Source organism: Dipodomys merriami, unplaced genomic scaffold, assembly GCF_024711535.1.
Source record: "Dipodomys merriami isolate MVZ:Mamm:240054 unplaced genomic scaffold, mDipMer1.0.p SCAF_103, whole genome shotgun sequence".
Taxonomy (NCBI): domain Eukaryota; kingdom Metazoa; phylum Chordata; class Mammalia; order Rodentia; family Heteromyidae; genus Dipodomys; species Dipodomys merriami.
The window spans coordinates 4,065,165-4,083,146 of record NW_027202305.1 but is presented as its reverse complement, the minus strand read 5'-3'; the positions used below and the strand labels follow the sequence as shown (position 1 = coordinate 4,083,146).

The 17,982-nt window shown below is 50.7% G+C and overlaps 1 protein-coding gene across 2 annotated transcripts in view; it reads left to right on the top strand.

The window, feature by feature from the left end:
* LOC138810290 (alpha-tectorin) overlaps positions 1–17,982 on the top strand; it is a 68,417-nt gene that overhangs the window by 20,068 nt on the left and 30,367 nt on the right. For both annotated transcript variants that reach the window (XM_069997398.1, XM_069997399.1), the window contains exons 7-10: positions 993–1,563; positions 3,488–4,080; positions 6,018–6,591; positions 10,556–11,157. In XM_069997398.1, the coding sequence (XP_069853499.1) occupies positions 993–1,563; positions 3,488–4,080; positions 6,018–6,591; positions 10,556–11,157 (2,340 nt within the window). The remainder of the gene's footprint in view (positions 1–992; positions 1,564–3,487; positions 4,081–6,017; positions 6,592–10,555; positions 11,158–17,982) is intronic.

The following is a 17,982-nucleotide window of genomic DNA, read 5'->3' as shown; positions in this document are numbered from 1 at the left end:
TCATTGCTAATCCCAAACTTTTAGAACATGCTTGATCCCAGGCAGGCCTGAAAGGTATTTGCAGGCCAGAGTCTCCAGCTCCATCTCTGGCCACCTGATCTTTCTGTAGCCCAGAGTGTTCCATGGCTGCCTGCTGGTCCCTCATGGCTGCCTCTAACCCCTGACCTTGATTTTCTGGTCCTGGGATCCTCTGCCTGCCCCCCCCCCATTCTCTGAGATACTTCTGTTCATCCTTAAAACTCGGGTCAGACTTAACTGCCTCTAAAAATCCTCCTATGACTCCCCTAGGCTGAATTAAGTGTTCATTTACTGTCTCCCCACTGCTTGTATTGATTCATATTTAAAACTGTCATCTATAAATATCTGTTTGTGTTCCTCTGGAACCTCTTGAGGGGCCAGACAATCGTTATCTCTTAACCCTGTGTATCCCAGCTCCTACATGATGCTTGGTAGCTAAGGGGTGCTCAGCTTGGTTGCCATTGAAAGACATTGTTCTGCTAGTAGGAAGTCCTTAGTAAGACTTGGAGAATGGTGCCAGGGTGTGGACAACTGATGGCTGATTCACATTTCAGCTGGGAGGAGGGTCACCGAGCACGAACGGCAGTCAGGAGTGCCATGGAAAATCTGTGCCGAGACCCCATGGGGACTTAATTCTTAGAAGAATAAAGAGGAAAAGCGAGGGGGATGAGTCTTTCCAGTGAAGCCTGACTTAGCCTAGAGACAGCCAAGAATGGATGCCAACTTCCCAGACTCCAGGGGGCTCTGTAGCATTGCTAGAAATGACACGGCTTTCACAGGCTGGCCCACGACCGCCTGCTCTCTCAAATGTCCCCCCAGACCTTTGTCATAGTGGGAGTGAGCATGCTGGAGGGAGCCGCGTGTGGATATGGAATATTCCGGAATACGGTGGTGCTCAGCCTTCCCCCCCTCCTTCTACTGGAACTCACTGCCCCGGCACCTGCTCACCGGCCTTTTGCTATTACTGTTGGCAGGTGAATGACCTGGTGACTTCTTTGCCCGTCACCTTAGACTTGGGGACAGTGAAAATCTACCAGAGTGGCATGTCTACAGCCGTGGAAACGGACTTTGGGCTTTTGGTGACGTTCGATGGTCAGCACTACGCGTCCATTTCCGTCCCGGGCTCTTACATAAACTCCACGTGTGGGCTCTGTGGCAACTACAACAAGAACCCGCTGGATGACTTCCTCCGGCCCGACGGCAGGCCGGCCATGTCCGTGCTGGACCTGGGGGAGAGCTGGCGCGTCTACCACGCCGACTGGAAGTGCGGCTCCGGCTGCGTGGACAACTGCACTCAGTGCGACGCCACCACGGAAGCGCTGTACTTCGGCCCTGACTACTGCGGCTTCCTCAACAAGACGGAGGGCCCCCTGTGGGAGTGCGGCACCGTCGTGGACCCCACCGCCTTCGTGCACAGCTGCGTGTACGACCTGTGCAGCGTGAGGGACAACGGGACGCTCCTCTGTCAAGCCATCCAGGCCTACGCCCTGGTGTGCCAAGCCCTGGGCATCCCAATTGGAGACTGGCGGACCCAGACTGGGTGTGGTAAGCCACAGGGGACAGGGGTGGGGTTCAGGGCCCCTCTGAGGCCCACCGAGGCCCAAGGGCAGGGGTGAGGTTGAACGACCACCGGTCATAAGGAACGGACTATGAAAGCACCTTTACGTCCCCTCGCCCAGTACCGTAGGCAAGAAACAAGAAGCCATGGATGAACAGAAATGCGCTGGAAACTTGGAATGCATGACAGGCTGGAGGAAGGCCTGTAGCAGAGGTGGCAGGCCCAGAGCTGAGCCAAGTGGTGGGGTGGCAGGGGTGACTGGCACCCAGGGAGTGTAGACTCGGCTGGGGAACCACAGTCAGCCTTGAGAAGGCAGCCCGGGCCGGCCCCACCCCCAGGGGAGCCAGTGCCAGTGTGCTCTGGCCCCTCCTTTCTACTTCTGGTTCCTTTAGAGTTTGCGCCCCTTGTCCCGGAGCCCTTCTGTGTGTGAGGCTGGTGAATGAAAGGGCAGCAGGTCGGGAATACGATCTACCAATGAAGAAGCCATTTTCCTGAAATACCAAGAGCAGTTAGGTGAAGTCCCAAGTTGTGAGAAAACCCAGGTTCTTTCCAATTCCATTCTGGCACAAAGCGTTGTTTTACCGTTCAGTTATCTCCCTTGTTTTCCTTCTAGCCCAGCTAAACTCTCTTTGTTTGCCTACTTATAAAATTCAGAGACAACGACAACAAATAATAATTTGTTTCCTTTCTGGACATCTTTTTTTGTTTTTTCCATGTCAGTATATAGAAGTTACATTCCATGCCTTTCAGGAGCTCTAAAGGCGAGGAGATTTTAAAGTCGCTTTAAATTCCAAAGCCAGAGGGTGATTTTTTTACCCCCTCTAAGTATAGGTTGGATTTATATAAATACTTCATATGTCTGGTACAAATCTTAGAGTATGGGTCAGACCACTAAATGTCAGTGTATTATGACTGACCAGCCCCCATCACTCCCAGAGCAACCATATCACACTTCAAGTTTTGAGCTTGAACACAACTTCTTTTTGATCCATATATAATCCAAGAGCATCGAAATTGCCTAGATTATTATCTATAACGTCTATCTGTTTTCCCCTACTGGTACTGCTCTTCCCGTATCTGGCACTTCTGTCTTCGCCCTGTCTCTCACTTTAGTGAGATGAATTATATTTAGCTCAGAGAGCTGCTTCCCTAGGCCCGTGTGCCCCTGTCTCCTGGATTCATCTGAATTCAAACATTTATGAATACGTGGAAGCTCTTAAAATAAGAATAAGAGATTTCTAAGGCACACAGGGCTTTCAGAAGGCTGCTAGCATCCATGCAGTCTCCTGGAGGGACCAGCTCATGATCTTTGCAGATAGTGGGGGTTCTTTCTCACTTTTAATAGCCCTGAGAATTCGTTCCCACGGCCTGCTTTAGTCATGCTCGTGTATTTTAAACACCTCCCTGCTCAAATTTTCATGCTGTCAAGTTACGCCTCTAAGAGTGACAGTGCTGATTCCTCCAGGAAGTGGGGTTCATTGCCTTCTAAGAATGAGCCATGCCCTTTAAAGTTGGGTTGGCTCATCACACCCATCCCCGGAAGATCTAAAAACATCCGGATGGCTGTAGATCACCAGATGGAGCTCCAGGTCGAGGAGTGATCTAGTCAAACAAGGAAAACTCACTGGAAGTTTCCATGGAGATGATCAAACTCCAGGAAAAAAAAAAAATCTCACAATCCGACTGTGTGGCTCTGTAGTCACTAGGAAAGTCACCGAGCCGGGTCTCTCATATCCCTCACCCCAGTGCGTGGCCATCTGGCCTTCATTCTACCACCTCAATGGCTGGAAGGACCAGGCCTTCTCTGGGCCCTTGGCAGGTTGGATGTTGGAGGTGAGCCCCAGGGCGGGGGGCACTCACCTGTGATCCCCCTCTTTTCCTCTACCCACACCCCTAACCCCCCTCCATCAGTGTCCACCGTGAGATGCCCAAGCTTCAGCCACTACTCCGTGTGCACCAGCAGCTGCCCCAACACCTGCTCCGACCTCACAGCGTCTCAGAACTGTGCCACGCCTTGCACGGAGGGCTGCGAGTGCAACGAGGGCTTCGTCCTCAGCACCAGCCAGTGCGTCCCCCTGCACAAGTGCGGCTGCGACTTCGACGGCCACTACTACACCATGGGGGAGTTCTTCTGGGCCACGGCCAACTGCACGGTGCAGTGCCTGTGCGAGGAGGGCGGTGACGTCTACTGCTTCAACAAGACATGCCGCCACGGGGAGGTGTGCGCGGTGGAGGACGGTTACCAGGGCTGCTTCCCCGAGCGTGAGACCGTGTGCCTGCTGGGCCAGAACCAGGTGCTGCGCACCTTCGATGGCGCGGCCTACGCCTTCCCCTCCGAGTTCTCCTACACCCTCCTGAAGACCTGCCCCGACCGCCCCGACTACCTGGAAATTGACATCAACAAGAAGAAGCCGGATGCGGGGCCCGCCTGGCTCCGAGGGCTTCGGATCCTGGTGGCCGACCAGGAGGTCAAGATAGGCGGAATCGGGGCTTCAGAAATCAAGGTAAGGCTCCTTGCTCCCTGTGAGGGCCCTCCGCCGAGCCTCACCGATTGGAGGGGCTCACCCTTCTGCCCCCACCCCGGCCATGAGCACGTTTTCCAGAGGACACAGCTTCCAGATTGGAGGGTCTCCTAGTGATCGCCAGCAAATAAGACTCTGTGCGGCGCCGAGCTGGAGCAAAGGTGGAGTTTCCTGAATTGGATCGAGTAGGACTCACTCTCCATAACAGAACTCACTAACAGAACTCTGCCCATGTACCAGGCGCTATTCTAAGTCCTGCTTACGTAGTAGCACACTGAATCTTACAAGGTAGATGATGTATTGTCCTTTCTCACTTTACACATGAGGAAACTGAGGCACAGAGGGATGAAGTAACCTCCCCCTGTAGCACACAGCCATGAAGTGGGATTCAAGCCCATGTGGGCTGACTCCAAATTCTATATTCTTAATGCCTGCCTGGGCAACACTGGCTTTCCCACCTGTAGATGGGAATGCATGTGGGGTGATGTCAGAGGGACTTGTCCTGCTACCTTCCAGCTGCCGAACTGGTCTGATGGTCTAGACGCTCAGGCACACACATCATTAGCTCTAGAAGGGGTCTTGGGAGTTGTGAAGGTCGATTTCTCAAGTTCACAGGAAGATCCCAAAGGGCCCAGTGAGGGCTCCACAGCTAGCAGAAGCATAACCGGGTATGGGACGTGAAACTCTCCCTTCTTCCAATCCAACGTCGCATCCCACCAAGTCTGGCTTAGAGAATAAACAGCCCACGGAGATCGCCCGATACCATATGCCGCCAATGGAGAGGGCCGTGTGCTCATTCCACTGAGAGATGCATAGAAATGAATCTAGTAAAGAATTTCAGGACATAGATAAGTGGGTGGACAGCTAACTCTCAGTTACCTTCTTTTCACCTCAAGGGAAAGGAAAGGTAGGAACTGGAGGGAAAAGAAGGAGCTAGAAAAGGTAGGGAGGGAAGTAGAATTGTTTGGAAAAAACCAAAAAACCAAAACCAAACAAACAAAAGACCCCAAAAAACAAAAACAGGTAAACAAGGGAGATAGACGTTGGTGGATAAGAGGGAGCTACATATATATTTTTTGCTTGCATGTTAATTTTGTTTGTTTGGGTCTAGCTTAGTGTCTAGATGACATGAAAATAAAGAGAAAGTGTTACTGTCAAAAGAAAGAAACAGGAGCCAGGGACTGGTAGCTCACACCTTTAATTCTAGCTACTCAGGATGCTGAGATCTAAGGATTGTGGTTCAAAGCCAGCCCAGGCAGAAAAGTCTGTGAGATTCCTATCTCCAAATAATCACCAAAAAACTGGAAGTGGCACTGAGGCTGAAAATGATAGAGTGATAGCCTTTAGCAAAAAGGGCTCAGTGACAGTGGCCAGGCCCCAAGTTCAAGCCCCTGGACAAGAAAGAAAGAGAAGGGGGAAGGGAGAAAGAAAAGAAAAAGAAGGAAAGAAAGAAAGAAAGAAAGAAAGAAAGAAAGAAAGAAAGAAAGAAAGGGAAGGAAGGAAGGAAGGAAGGAAGGAGAGAAAGGGATAGAGAGAGAGGGAGGGAGAGAGGAGGAAGAAACAGGAAGTAGAGCTGTAACTCAAGTGGGTAGAGCACTAGTCTTGAGCACAAAAGCCAGGATGGTGCCCAGGCCCTGAGTTCAAACCCCAGGACCAGCAAGAAGAGACAGAGAGAGGAAGGGAGGGAGGGAGGGAGGGAGGAAGGAAGGAAGGAAGGAAGGAAGGAAGGAAGGAAGGAAGGAAGGAAGGAAGGGAGGGAGGGAGGGAGGGAGGGAGGGAGGAAGGAAGGAAGGACGAGCCCATGAATAAGCAGTTATCTGCCCACAGTTTCCGGTGTCCAGCAGCTTCTGGATTTTTCTTCTGGCCTGGGTCCTTGGTTTGCTTCTGTGCTTGCTGATGGTGCTTTGATTTGTTTCCAGCTGAACAGCCAGGAAGTGGAATTGCCCTTTTTCCATCCTTCGGGGAAGCTAGAGATTTATCGCAACAGAAACAGCACAACAGTGGAGTCCAAAGGCGTGGTGACCGTCCAGTACTCAGACGCAGGTCTGCTGTACATCCGCCTGTCCACCGCGTACTTCAACTGCACCGGGGGCCTGTGTGGCTTCTTCAACGCCAATGCCAGTGACGAGTTCTGCCTGCCCACCGGCAGGTGCACCGACAACCTGGCTGTGTTCCTCGAGAGCTGGACCACGTTCGAGGAAATCTGCAACGGGGAATGCGGGGACCTGCTGAAGGCCTGCAACAACGACTCGGAGCTGCTCAAGTTCTACCGGAGCCGCTCCCGGTGCGGCATCATCAACGACCCCTCCAACAGCTCCTTCCTAGAGTGCCATGGGGTGGTCAACGTCACCGCCTACTACCGCACCTGCCTCTTCCGCCTGTGCCAGAGTGGAGGCAACGAGTCGGAGCTCTGCGACTCGGTGGCGCGGTACGCCGGCGCGTGCAAGAATGCCGATGTGGAGGTGGGCCCCTGGAGGACGTACGACTTCTGCCGTAAGTTGAGGCTGCAGCAAGGGAAAGGTGGGGAGTGGGGGGGCATGGCTCACCTCATCTTCTTACTCGGGACGTCTCTTCCTGGGGGGGGTACAAGCTCAAAGGGTACACTGTGTCCTGAAGGGGGTCCATCACCCAGAACCTCGCTCTTTCTTGCCTTCATTTCCATTCCTACACAATACTTTTCTTTAAATTGCAAGTCAGTTAGCCACCCTACTGACCTGTGGTTTTATCTAGTCCAGGGCACGGATGTTCTGTCCAGCGACAGCTCAGTAGGCATCTGCTCCTTTGTCAGAGAAGAAGGAATCCCCTCATTCTGATAAGAAGTGCTGATCAGGAGCCTGTGTTTCAGGGTGTGGAGGTGAACACCAGTCCCTGGGGGACAAAGCGGACAGGGACTGTTAAGACAGTTCCACAGCCCTGGCTCTTCATTTTGTCCCCAGAGTCCATCACAGTACTCATAGTCACTAGAAAAGACAAGACACTACACACACTGGCTTATCAGGAGCAGCCCAGGGGGAGGAAGGGGCCCAGAGGGTGAACATGTTGGGTCTTCCCCCAAAGCACTCAACCTACACTCGGGTCAATGCTCCTACATTTTGCCCTCTTTTGATTCCCTCCTCTCTCCTCCTCTCTCTCTCTCTCTCTCTCTCTCTCTCTCTCTCTCTCTCTCTCTCTCTCTCTCTCTCTCTCTCTCGGTGACTTGCATCCACCATGCCCCATTGCTATCACAAACTACGGAGGTAATCCACTTCCTAAGAGAAAAGGGCTTCCTTTGGTGCATGGCTGGCTCCAGGTCATGGTTGATGGGCCCTGTTGGTTTGGGGTGGTGACAAAGCAACATATCACAGTGAAGAGCAGAGGAGAAAGAAAAGCCCTTCTTCCCTTCCTGAATGAGAGAGGAGGTCCCACTGCAACCCCAGTGTCTCCTTCACAGACAGCTGCAATGACCAATGACAGAAAGACTGCCCTCTCCGCCTTATTAAAGCTCCAGCACCTCCCAACAGCACATGCTGCGGAGCAGCACTTTACCCTTGGGAGTGCACTTTAAGATCCAAACGAAAGCACTCCTTTACCCCTACCTTTCAGCGTGTGTTCAGAGTAAAGACATCTGCTTGCATAATAACCACAGCATAGTTATCAATGTTGAGAAACTTTCAACTGATACAGCCGTTTTACACCCATATTCTAATGTGGTCAGTTGGCTCTGTAATGCTCTTTATGGCTTTTACTTTGGTAGGGGGAGGCCTTAGTACCCATTTAGTCTAAAACTGCCTGTTGACACATTTCATTGTCACGTGTGTATCTTTACTCCTTTAATCTGGGGCAGTTCCTTCCCTTCCCTTTGTCTTTCATGCCATGGACATTTTTGAGGATGACTGCGGTCCAGAGGACCCTCCATTTGGATTTGACGTTTCCTCCTGACCACGCCTCCTCTGCCCATCCCGCCCAGGGACCTGCACAGGTCCGGGGTGGCTTTCTCCTGGGATCCCAGCCTGTGTGGACTCCTGCGCTCAGCGCCCCCTAGCGTGAGGTTCACATTGGCCTCTGGCAAGGCCTGGTCCAGTGGCCCTCAGTGTGTTTGCCCTTGCAAGCAGATTGAGACCATGTGAACACCCTGCTCCTCATCAGCACCTCCCTTCGGCACTCTTTGCCGGGTTTTGCTTGCCTATGTTGTGCTGTGGTTACAAGTGGACAGCCTTCCAATTCTCCCCCCAGTGAATAGCATTGCTCCACTATAGCTAAGAGCCCTCCCCCATCCTCTCCCATCTGTCTACCCATCGACCCTTCGAACCATCCACTCCTCTCTCTAGGTCTCTTCTCTCTTACCATCAATTCGTGAACACAGAGCCCATTTTAATGACTCATATTTCATATTACACTTGTTAATTACTTTTGGCATTACAATGGTTCCAACCCTGACTTGTGGGCATACCTAGAAGCAGGCTCCTGTATCCTTTTGTAATGCTTCTATCCTTTTGAGCACTTACTGATGAAATGAGATGCTCTGTCTTCATCTTGTAACCTTCTCTCCCCAGGCTGCTTTTAGCCTTTGCTCTAAGAAGCTCTCTTTCCTATTGCTGAGGGCCTTCATATATACCAGCATCTGGCCAGGGGAACCCATTGCACTTGCTGTATTTTTGCTTTGCTTGTAGTCTTTTCAACAGAATTAAGAACTCACACACACACACACACACACACACACACACACTCACACACACACACACACACACACACACACACACACACACACACACACACACACTTTTTAGAATTCCTGAGCTTGGGAAACCCAAAGAGTACATAGGGAGAGCTCGGTGGCTGTCACTTCTGAACCTCACCCACCCCGGCAGGTGACACGAATCCTAGAGCGGGCTTCAGGTCATTTCTGTTGACGGCTACATCTCCCCAAGTTGGTCTCTCTGCATTCCTTGCCCAACCTCCAGCTTTTCTCTCCTGCTGCACACCCAGCTTTCCGGTTGTCTTTCATTCGTGGTGTGGAACTGCTGAGTCTTGCCGTACCAAATCTGTGTTGTTGGCAGGCCATCCTTCTGGATGACTGGCTCATGTCTGGGGGGGCAGAGCAGTGGAATTGTCTTTGTGCTGCGGCGGAGCACAGCGGGGGACGGAACCTGGTGAACAGCACTGGTGATGGCTCCTTCCCCCGGGCCAGTGGAGTGGAGGAAGCTCTCCTGAGGATATTTCTAGAGAGAGATTGGGCCAACATGGCCACTTAGAATGTGGCTTCCTTGAGCAGAGAGCCAGGGATCACATCCGTGTGCTTGGGTCTGGGTAGAGGGGCCGAGCATACTTGATCATTCAGGTCTCCAGGCACGAAGGGGTTAATGTGGTTGGGGTCCTGCGGAAGGGGGCTTGGATTGGGCAACCCCTGAGAACCAGAAGCACCATCCTCTCTGAACCACTGCCTCTGTATTCAGACATTTCCCACCATCCCGCCTGTTGGTTAGAGCCAGGCTGCCCAATTAAGTAATTTCAGAGTCCTTCCAGGGGCTGGGGGAAGTTTTATGACTGCACGTCTGTGTGTTCCAGACTTTCAGACAAATTCAGACAACACGATAAGTCATAAAGCCGGAGCCATTTAAATAAGTCATGTTATTTGCTATCACCATAAACCTGCAGTCACTGTTATAACATTCATAATTTAGAGACAAATGTGAAAATCCCCCTATGCAGCCATATATAATCATTGCTGAACTAGCCTTCAACTCCAAAGCCGGATGGTATTGTAGTCAACAGAAATGGAGAGAGTCCTTTAGCCCAGAGGAAAAGAAGATTGGCTTACAGTACACAGTGCAGAACTATTGAATGGGTCCTTGTGGGCCGCGCTATTATAGCCATGCAATTTATTTCTCGGTAGTGTCCTTCATGACCTTGGATTGTGAGACACTACTAAAGAATGACAGTTTGTATCACAGCCAAAGAAAGTTCTAAAGGCGAGAGTTCATCTTTCTAGAGATGGTGGAAGCTTTTCAGATCTTTAGACCTCACAGACTCATGGGCAGATATCTTGCCCTGCTATCTTCTGTTCTGTCCTTGAGAAATTGTGACTAATCAAACTAACAGAGAGACAGGGGTCACTTACCTACAACCGCATGCAGGCAGGCCCAACCCACACAGGACTGCCTGTCCATGTGGTTGGGATAAGGCTCACCGATGCCTGCAGGCAGCAGATATTCAGAATCATAACCCTAGAAAGCCATGTGGGCCAGAGGAGCCTGTGAGTGAGGGGTTCACCTGGCCTTTGACCAGCCCAAATGAGACAGTAGCGTCAATCACGTGACTTCACCAAGATCACTGAGCTGCACAAATAGGAACACACATGCATACCCACACCCATGCATGTGCACATGCACCCACTGTACACGTGCACCTGTGTATGCACAAGCCTCTGTGTGTGTCCCCACCCCTTTCTCAAGCTCCTCTTCTCTTTGACAACCCTCAGCCCTGGAGTGCCCAGAGAACAGCCACTTTGAGGAGTGCATGACGTGTACCGAGACATGTGAGACCTTGGCCCTGGGCCCCATCTGCGTGGACAGCTGCTCGGAAGGGTGCCAGTGCGATGAGGGCTACGCCCTGCAGGGCAGCCAGTGTGTTGCCCGGAGCGAGTGCGGCTGCAGCTTTGAGGGGCACCAGCTTGCCACCAACGAGACCTTCTGGGTGGACCAGGACTGTCAGATCTTCTGCTACTGCAACGGCACGGACAACAGCGTCCACTGCGAGACCCTCCCCTGCAGGGATGATGAGTTCTGCATGGAGGAGGGCGGCCTGTACGGCTGCCGGGCCCGCACTGACGCCTCCTGCATCATCTCCGGCTACGGCCACTACCTCACCTTTGACGGCTACCCCTTTGACTTCCAGTCCAGCTGCCCGCTCATCCTGTGCACAACAGGAAACAGACCGAGCTCGGACACCTTCCCCAAGTTCATCGTGACAGCCAAGAACGAGGACCGGGACCCGTCCCTGGCCTTGTGGGTCAAGCAGGTGGATGTGACTGTGTTCGGCTACAGCATCGTGATCCTCCGTGCCTACAAACACACAGTGCTGGTGAGTAAGACACACGCAACCTGGAAAGGGACTCCAGGGGACACGGGTCCTGCGCCAGCAGCCAACCCACTGCCAGAGTGGGCTGTCTGCAATCTACATACACATGCATGATATATATGTTATCTATCAGACTTGATATATAATTGTATGTCACATGTTCTATAACATGGGATACATAATTACTATATTGTATATTATATATATCCATATATTATGTATCCTTATATATGTAATCAACAAACTCCTAGGCATCTACCAATCAAACTGACAACCAAGATTAACCCAACACAGAGAAAAATGATTTGTCTAAGTCACGGGAACCAAACGAGGAGTAGAAATAGCTCTAGACATACACCATTTCCGTGGTAGCAGGGTGTTTTAGAGAAAGCACGACCATCATTTGAATCCTCATTTGGGAACCAGTGTGCGTGGTTTCAGACAGTCACTCAGCCTTCCAGCCTCACATCCATCTGCAAGCGGCCACATCGCTGACCAAACGAGGCCACTCAGATGTGCTCTTGTCCTCGTCGCCCTCTTCCTTCTCCTGCGATCAGACCAGGATGCGCCGCCTCTGGACTCCCCCACCTTTCCTAGCCTCCCCATTGACTCCCATCACATCCAGGAGTTCTAGAGTCTTCTCAGTACCTGGGTTCTGCAGGGACTCTCCTAACAATCTCTTTCCTCACCTGGGTTTTAGGTCTTTTTATTATACCTTTCCCACCCTTTTACCTTCAGAGAACCCCTTGACCATGAAGACATGAAGAGTGCTGAGGAATTCTGTGAACCCCTTGAATGGCTTAATGACAGCAGCCCCTCCCTTTCACTGGAAAGGCTTGGCCCTCCCGGGCCATGTCTGAACAGGATGTAAAATACAACAAGCAAGCCAGCCCACAGCCTCTGTGGGGACCTTTCAAGGGTGCCAATTTGGGGTCGTCAGCCTTTCTGATAAGATCCTCCTGGGTCTGTGTCACATAATTCATCATCTCCGGGGGCACTCCTTTGTGTCTTGAAGACATTGATCTTGACATTCTGAGCTGTGCTGAACTAAACTAACTCCAACGTTTAGAGCTGCCAGGTACCTTTTCTGGTTTCTTTTGTTCTTTGGGATTTGTTGGGAACTCCTCTGCGACAAGGAGAGAGATTCCCCACCTCCCCACTAGTGGGAAGTCATTCTTCGTAGAAACCCAGAAAATCATCTCACTGCCCTTTCCTCGTGCTGTTCTTCGGGGCACAAGCCCAGCTGTGGGTCCTCTCGGGCTTTCTTGCAGTGCCCATTATACCTTTAATCACAATGCATGTTTTTTTCAACTCTAACTCTCCATTCTCCCCATGAGCTTCCTAAGGACAGGAGCACCACCTAATTCATCTTTATGTTGGATGAAAGTAAAGGGCACTCCACAGTGACACTTGAAAGATACTTGTCACCTGAGTGGCTGAGATCAAATCATCACTCCTTTCTTCCATAGTCCTGGGAGCTTTCTGAGAGCGTGAATGGGCCAACAGGCTAGTTAGGAATAGTCCAGCTTTTAGCCACATTAGATTTCTAGCCAACGCCTTGGTAATCAAAGCTGCCCATTGTAATACATTCTCTCCACTCCATTTTCATCATAGGTTAAAACAAACACATCCATCATTGTGTGTCCATGTGGCTTATGTCATATTTGTCCTTTTCCCCTTCAAGCCTCGTCTGATATATTTCCACCCTTTTGTTTATGGATTTTCATGCAGTTACTTACACCTTTGACATTTATCTCCCTTCTACCTTTCTGTCTTTCAGGACTTTGTCTTTCCCTTTAAAATATAATCTATTCATAGGCCCTCCTGCCTCGCTTGCTGTCGATTGTACTTCTGCCTGGTGTTACCCGTCCTCAACATTCAAGTATATAAATATTGGAAGTCTCACGTGGTCTTCGTAGTAGTTTGCACATATAGATCGCTGGAACTTCAGGAACACTTGCTGTATTTCATCTGGTCCCTCCTCCCCTCTCCTCCACAGGAGCTTCTTCCTGGTTTCTCTTTCCTTCCAATTCAGGGCTCAGCCACTCATGGGTGCATCCATCTTCCAGGCCTGCTCCCTGCCCCAGGATCATAAGATGTAGTCATTGTTAAAGTCAAGAGCTATGAGCATCAGTCTGCTGACTCCTTCCTCACATAGACGGATGGAGAGAAGGCATGCATTGGTTTCATAAGACTACTGTCTCAAAACACCACAGACAGGGTGGCTCAAACCAGCAGAAACTTACTCTCTTGTAGTTCTGGAAGGTGAAAGTTCAGCATCAAGGTGATGGCAGGATTATGCTCCTTCTGAGGTCTAGGGGAGAGTCTATCCCCTGCCTGTCTCCTAGTTTTTGGTGGTTGTAGGCCATCTCTTCTGTTCTTTGCTTTATGGCAGCATAACTCCAGTCCTTCCCTTTGTCCTTATGCCCCTCTGCGTCTCCATTTCTGTGTACACACCTCCCTTTCAAGGGTCCTAATCATTGAATATAGGACTCATGTAATCTACTAGGACCTCATCTCAGCTTGATTATATCTGTGTAGACACTATTTACAAAGAAAGGTCACATACCAGGGGTTGTGGCTTTGACATGTCTTTTGAGGAGACAATATCCCACCCACAAACGGGGAAACAATGAGTGTCAAGGAGGGCAAGCTGGTGTCTTGTCCAAGGCTCTTCTTTCTCATTCACCCACAAGCCCTCAGTGCCCTCGCTGAAGCAAGTAGACAGCTTCTAACTCCCCTTCCCCCAACAACGACACCAAGTTCAGGATGCACTGTTTTTTTTTTTCCTTTGAGAGGCTCAAGGGATAGATTTAGCAGTTAGTTTGAATTATTAATATGCATTATGGGATCTGCTTAGTCAACAATTTGCATTTGTTTTTCTCCTGATGTTATTAGTCATCTCTCCCTGAGTCCAAAGAATAGTGACCATTAGCATGACAGCAGGAGATACAGTGTAGGACAGAACACAGCCCAGAGCCCCAGATCATCAGAAATGGAGGGTGACATAGAAATGACTCCTGGGGACTCAAGTTCCTTCCATGATGAATCTGACCTTTCTCGGCATCAAGCATCTCCTGAGCCATGCAAAAATCCACTAAGCCAAAGGAAGCGAGTAATAAACATGCTATCTGTAGACCGGGTGGGGTCATGGGGGTGAGTGGCAGGAAGTGAGCCATGCTTGGCCAGGCATAGCAGGATGGCCTCTCTCGACAGCTGTCCTTATACTGCGCGGTCCAGACCAATGAAGAGGCCTGGGGGAGGGGGTCTGCATAGCCAGTATCCTTTCCCACTTACTATCAATTAGGTGGTCCTTAAAGGAGAGCATCCCTCTGGGTCTGGTTAGTTCTTCGAGCTTGTGTGCTCCTAACCTGTGCCAAGAAAGGAGCATTTCTTGCCAAATGATATAAAACATGAAAATGAAAAAAAAAATTAAAAGGGTCAACCATGCCTTTGCTCTGAAAAAAATGTTACTTATAGAAGATGATGAGAAGATAGCAGAACTTGCCTTGGCCCCCTGAGGGTCTCAAGAAGGGCTTCCTGGAAGAGATGAGCCAGGCTCAAACCTGAAGGAGCACATCTGCTTGGCCTGCAGTGAGGTGAGGGCTAGCCGACAAGGGAGGCCTCCATGCTGACCGGGGGTGGGACAGTGAAGTGGGGGGGGTGAGGACTGAGGCGGCTGAAGATGAGCTCTACTGAAACCGATGTGTGATCTTACTTCCAACACTGCCAGCCTTCCATACCCACTGGTTCTGTATCTGTAGAGTCTCTCAACTCCATCTGTCTCTGCAGTGGATGTGAGCAGATTTTTGTCATTCCTCTCTAAAACAATACGGCACGGCAATTTGCATAACATTGCATTGTATTGGGTATTATAAATAATCTAGAGATGATTTAAAGTCTTCAGGAGAATGTGAGAGAGTTAATATACCAATACTGCATAAAAACACCATTTTATAGATGGAACGTAGCATCTTTGGAGTTTGGTACCCATGGGAGTCCTTGAACCAGGCTTCCTGGGGACACTGAGGGATGGCTGTAGATGCCCTACGAAGCCCTCCTTCTCTCTGGCCTCTCCCTGGACTCCCTTTCTTCCTCCATTCCTCAGCCCTGGGAGAGAGAGTCAGGGCTAGGGGTTGGGGTGAGGTGTCAGAGATGAGAGCCATAAGGCTGCTGCAGTCTTTTTTGTCATGGGATGGAGCTTTTTGAGAAGGTGAGAGGAGCACTGGGGGAAGAGAGCTTCATAGGGACTGATCCAAAGCCAGGGATCAGCCTGGACTACCAGAGTCACCAACAGCAGACGCAGTCCCCAGTGTTGGCTCAGAACCTTGCAGGCAAAATGGGTCCCATTGGGCCAAGATGATCACCTGCCCAGAAGTAAGTGAGTGGGAATGGGAGGCTTGGGTGGGACACAGGACACCCCTTACAGCTCAGGCACAGGACACAGGGAGCTGGATCACTCAACCTATATGTGCATGTAGGAAACCGCAAACTGTGGGGTGTTGCTGGCGTGGAAGAAGCAAGTAGACTGACTCTGAGAGGCAGGGCCAGAGCGAGTGGGTTGTGCTGGACAGGTCGGTTGCGTTCTCATGCCCCAGGGAGGGTTTGAAGCATTGGACCAACTGCTTGATATGATGCCTGAGCATCTTTAAAGCTTGATATCCATGAGACACCATTGAGTTATTGTAAATGTTGCCTTGGCGGGAGCAGGTAAATGAAGGGGAGGGAGCATCCAGGAGACGAATTAGGAGACAGTTCGGTCATTAAAATCAAGGATAATGAGGGTCAGAAATAAGGCAAGGCTGTAGGTTTTGTAGGGTGTCTCTAGAAGAGAGATTAGGCCAGGCAGAGAGCACTTTTTAACATACGTCTGTCTCCTGCCAGTGAAGTCAACTCTTCTGTTGGTCTTGCCTGCCTCAAGGAGCTGGCAGGCTCTATTTGCCATCAGATTCTCACCCATGCTCGGGCTGGTTGATTTGGATTAGAATAGCTCAAGTGTAGAACAGTTCTGGAGTTAGATGTGAAGGGATTTCTTTGTTGTCTGAATTCAGAAATATGTGGGTGGACACCTGTGCCAAGTGTGATGTGTTGTACCACACACCTGCCTAGGAGTCCCAAAGAAAAAGGGGGGGCAGACATATAAACCCTGGTTTCTGCCCTCAGGCTGGTTGTGATCTGGTAGGAACCAGGGCCATGTATGAACAACCATAGTGCACAGCCAGGTACTGTGTACAGCCAACCACAATACACAGCCAGGGACTGTGTACAACCAACCACAGTGCACAGCCAGGGACCGTGTACAACCAACCACAGTACACAGCCAGGGACTGTGTACAACCAACCACAATACACAGCCAGGGACCGTGTACAACCAACCACAATACACAGCCAGGGACCGTGTACAGCCAACCACAGTACACAGCCAGGGATTGTGTACAACCAACCACAATACACAGCCAGGGACTGTGTACAACCAACCACAGTACACAGCAAGGGACTGTGTACAACCAACCACAGTGCACAGCAAGGGACTGTGTACAACCAACCACAGTGCACAGCAAGGGACTGTGTACAACCAACCACAATACACAGCCAGGGACCGTGTACAACCAACCACAATACACAGCCAGGGACCGTGTACAACCAACCACAATACACAGCCAGGGATTGTGTACAACCAACCACAATACACACCAGTGACCGTGTACAACCAACCACCGTGCACAGCCAGACACCGTGTACAACCAACCACAATACACAGCCAGGGACCGTGTACAGCCAACCACAATACACAGCCAGGGATTGTGTACAACCAACCACAATACACAGCCAGGGACTGTGTACAACCATCCACAGTACACAGCAAGGGACTGTGTACAACCAACCACAGTGTACAGCCAGGGATTGTGTACAACCAACCACAATACACAGCCAGGGACTGTGTACAACCAACCACAGTACACAGCCAGGGACCATGTACAACCAACCACAATACACAGCCAGGGATTGTGTACAACCAACCACAGTACACAGCCAGGGACCGTGTACAACCAACCACAGTGCACAGCCAGGGAATGTGTACAACCAACCACAATACACAGCAAGGGATTGTGTACAACCAACCACAGTACACAGACAGGGACCATGTACAACCAACCACAATACACAGCCAGGGACCGTGTACAACCAACCACAATACACAGCCAGGGACTGTGTACAACCAACCACAGTACACAGCCAGGGACCATGTACAACCAACCACAATACACAGCCAGGGATTGTGTACAACCAACCACAATACACAGCAAGGGATTGTGTACAACCAACCACAGTACACAGACAGGGACCATGTACAACCAACCACAATACACAGCCAGGGATTGTGTACAACCAACCACAATACACAGCAAGGGACTGTGTACAACCAACCACAGTACACAGACAGGGACCGTGTACAACCAACCACAGTACACAGCCAGGGACTGTGTACAGCCAACCACAATACACAGCAAGGGACTGTGTACAACCAACCACAGTACACAGCCGGGACCGTGTACAACCAACCACAATACACAGCCAGGGACCGTGTACAACCAACTACAGTGTGTAGCCAGGGACCGTGTACAACCAACCACAGTGTGCAGCAATGGGACCTGTACAGCTGACCATAGTGTACAGCAGGTGGCATTGAATATGTCGGTGGCAGCATACACATACTTGATCTTGACCCAAAGCATAGGAGGAGAACAAAATAGTTGTATAAATCATAATCTCTGCCTGCCCAGCTCAGGAATGATTTATTCTAAGCCTAGTCAGACAGGCCAGGTG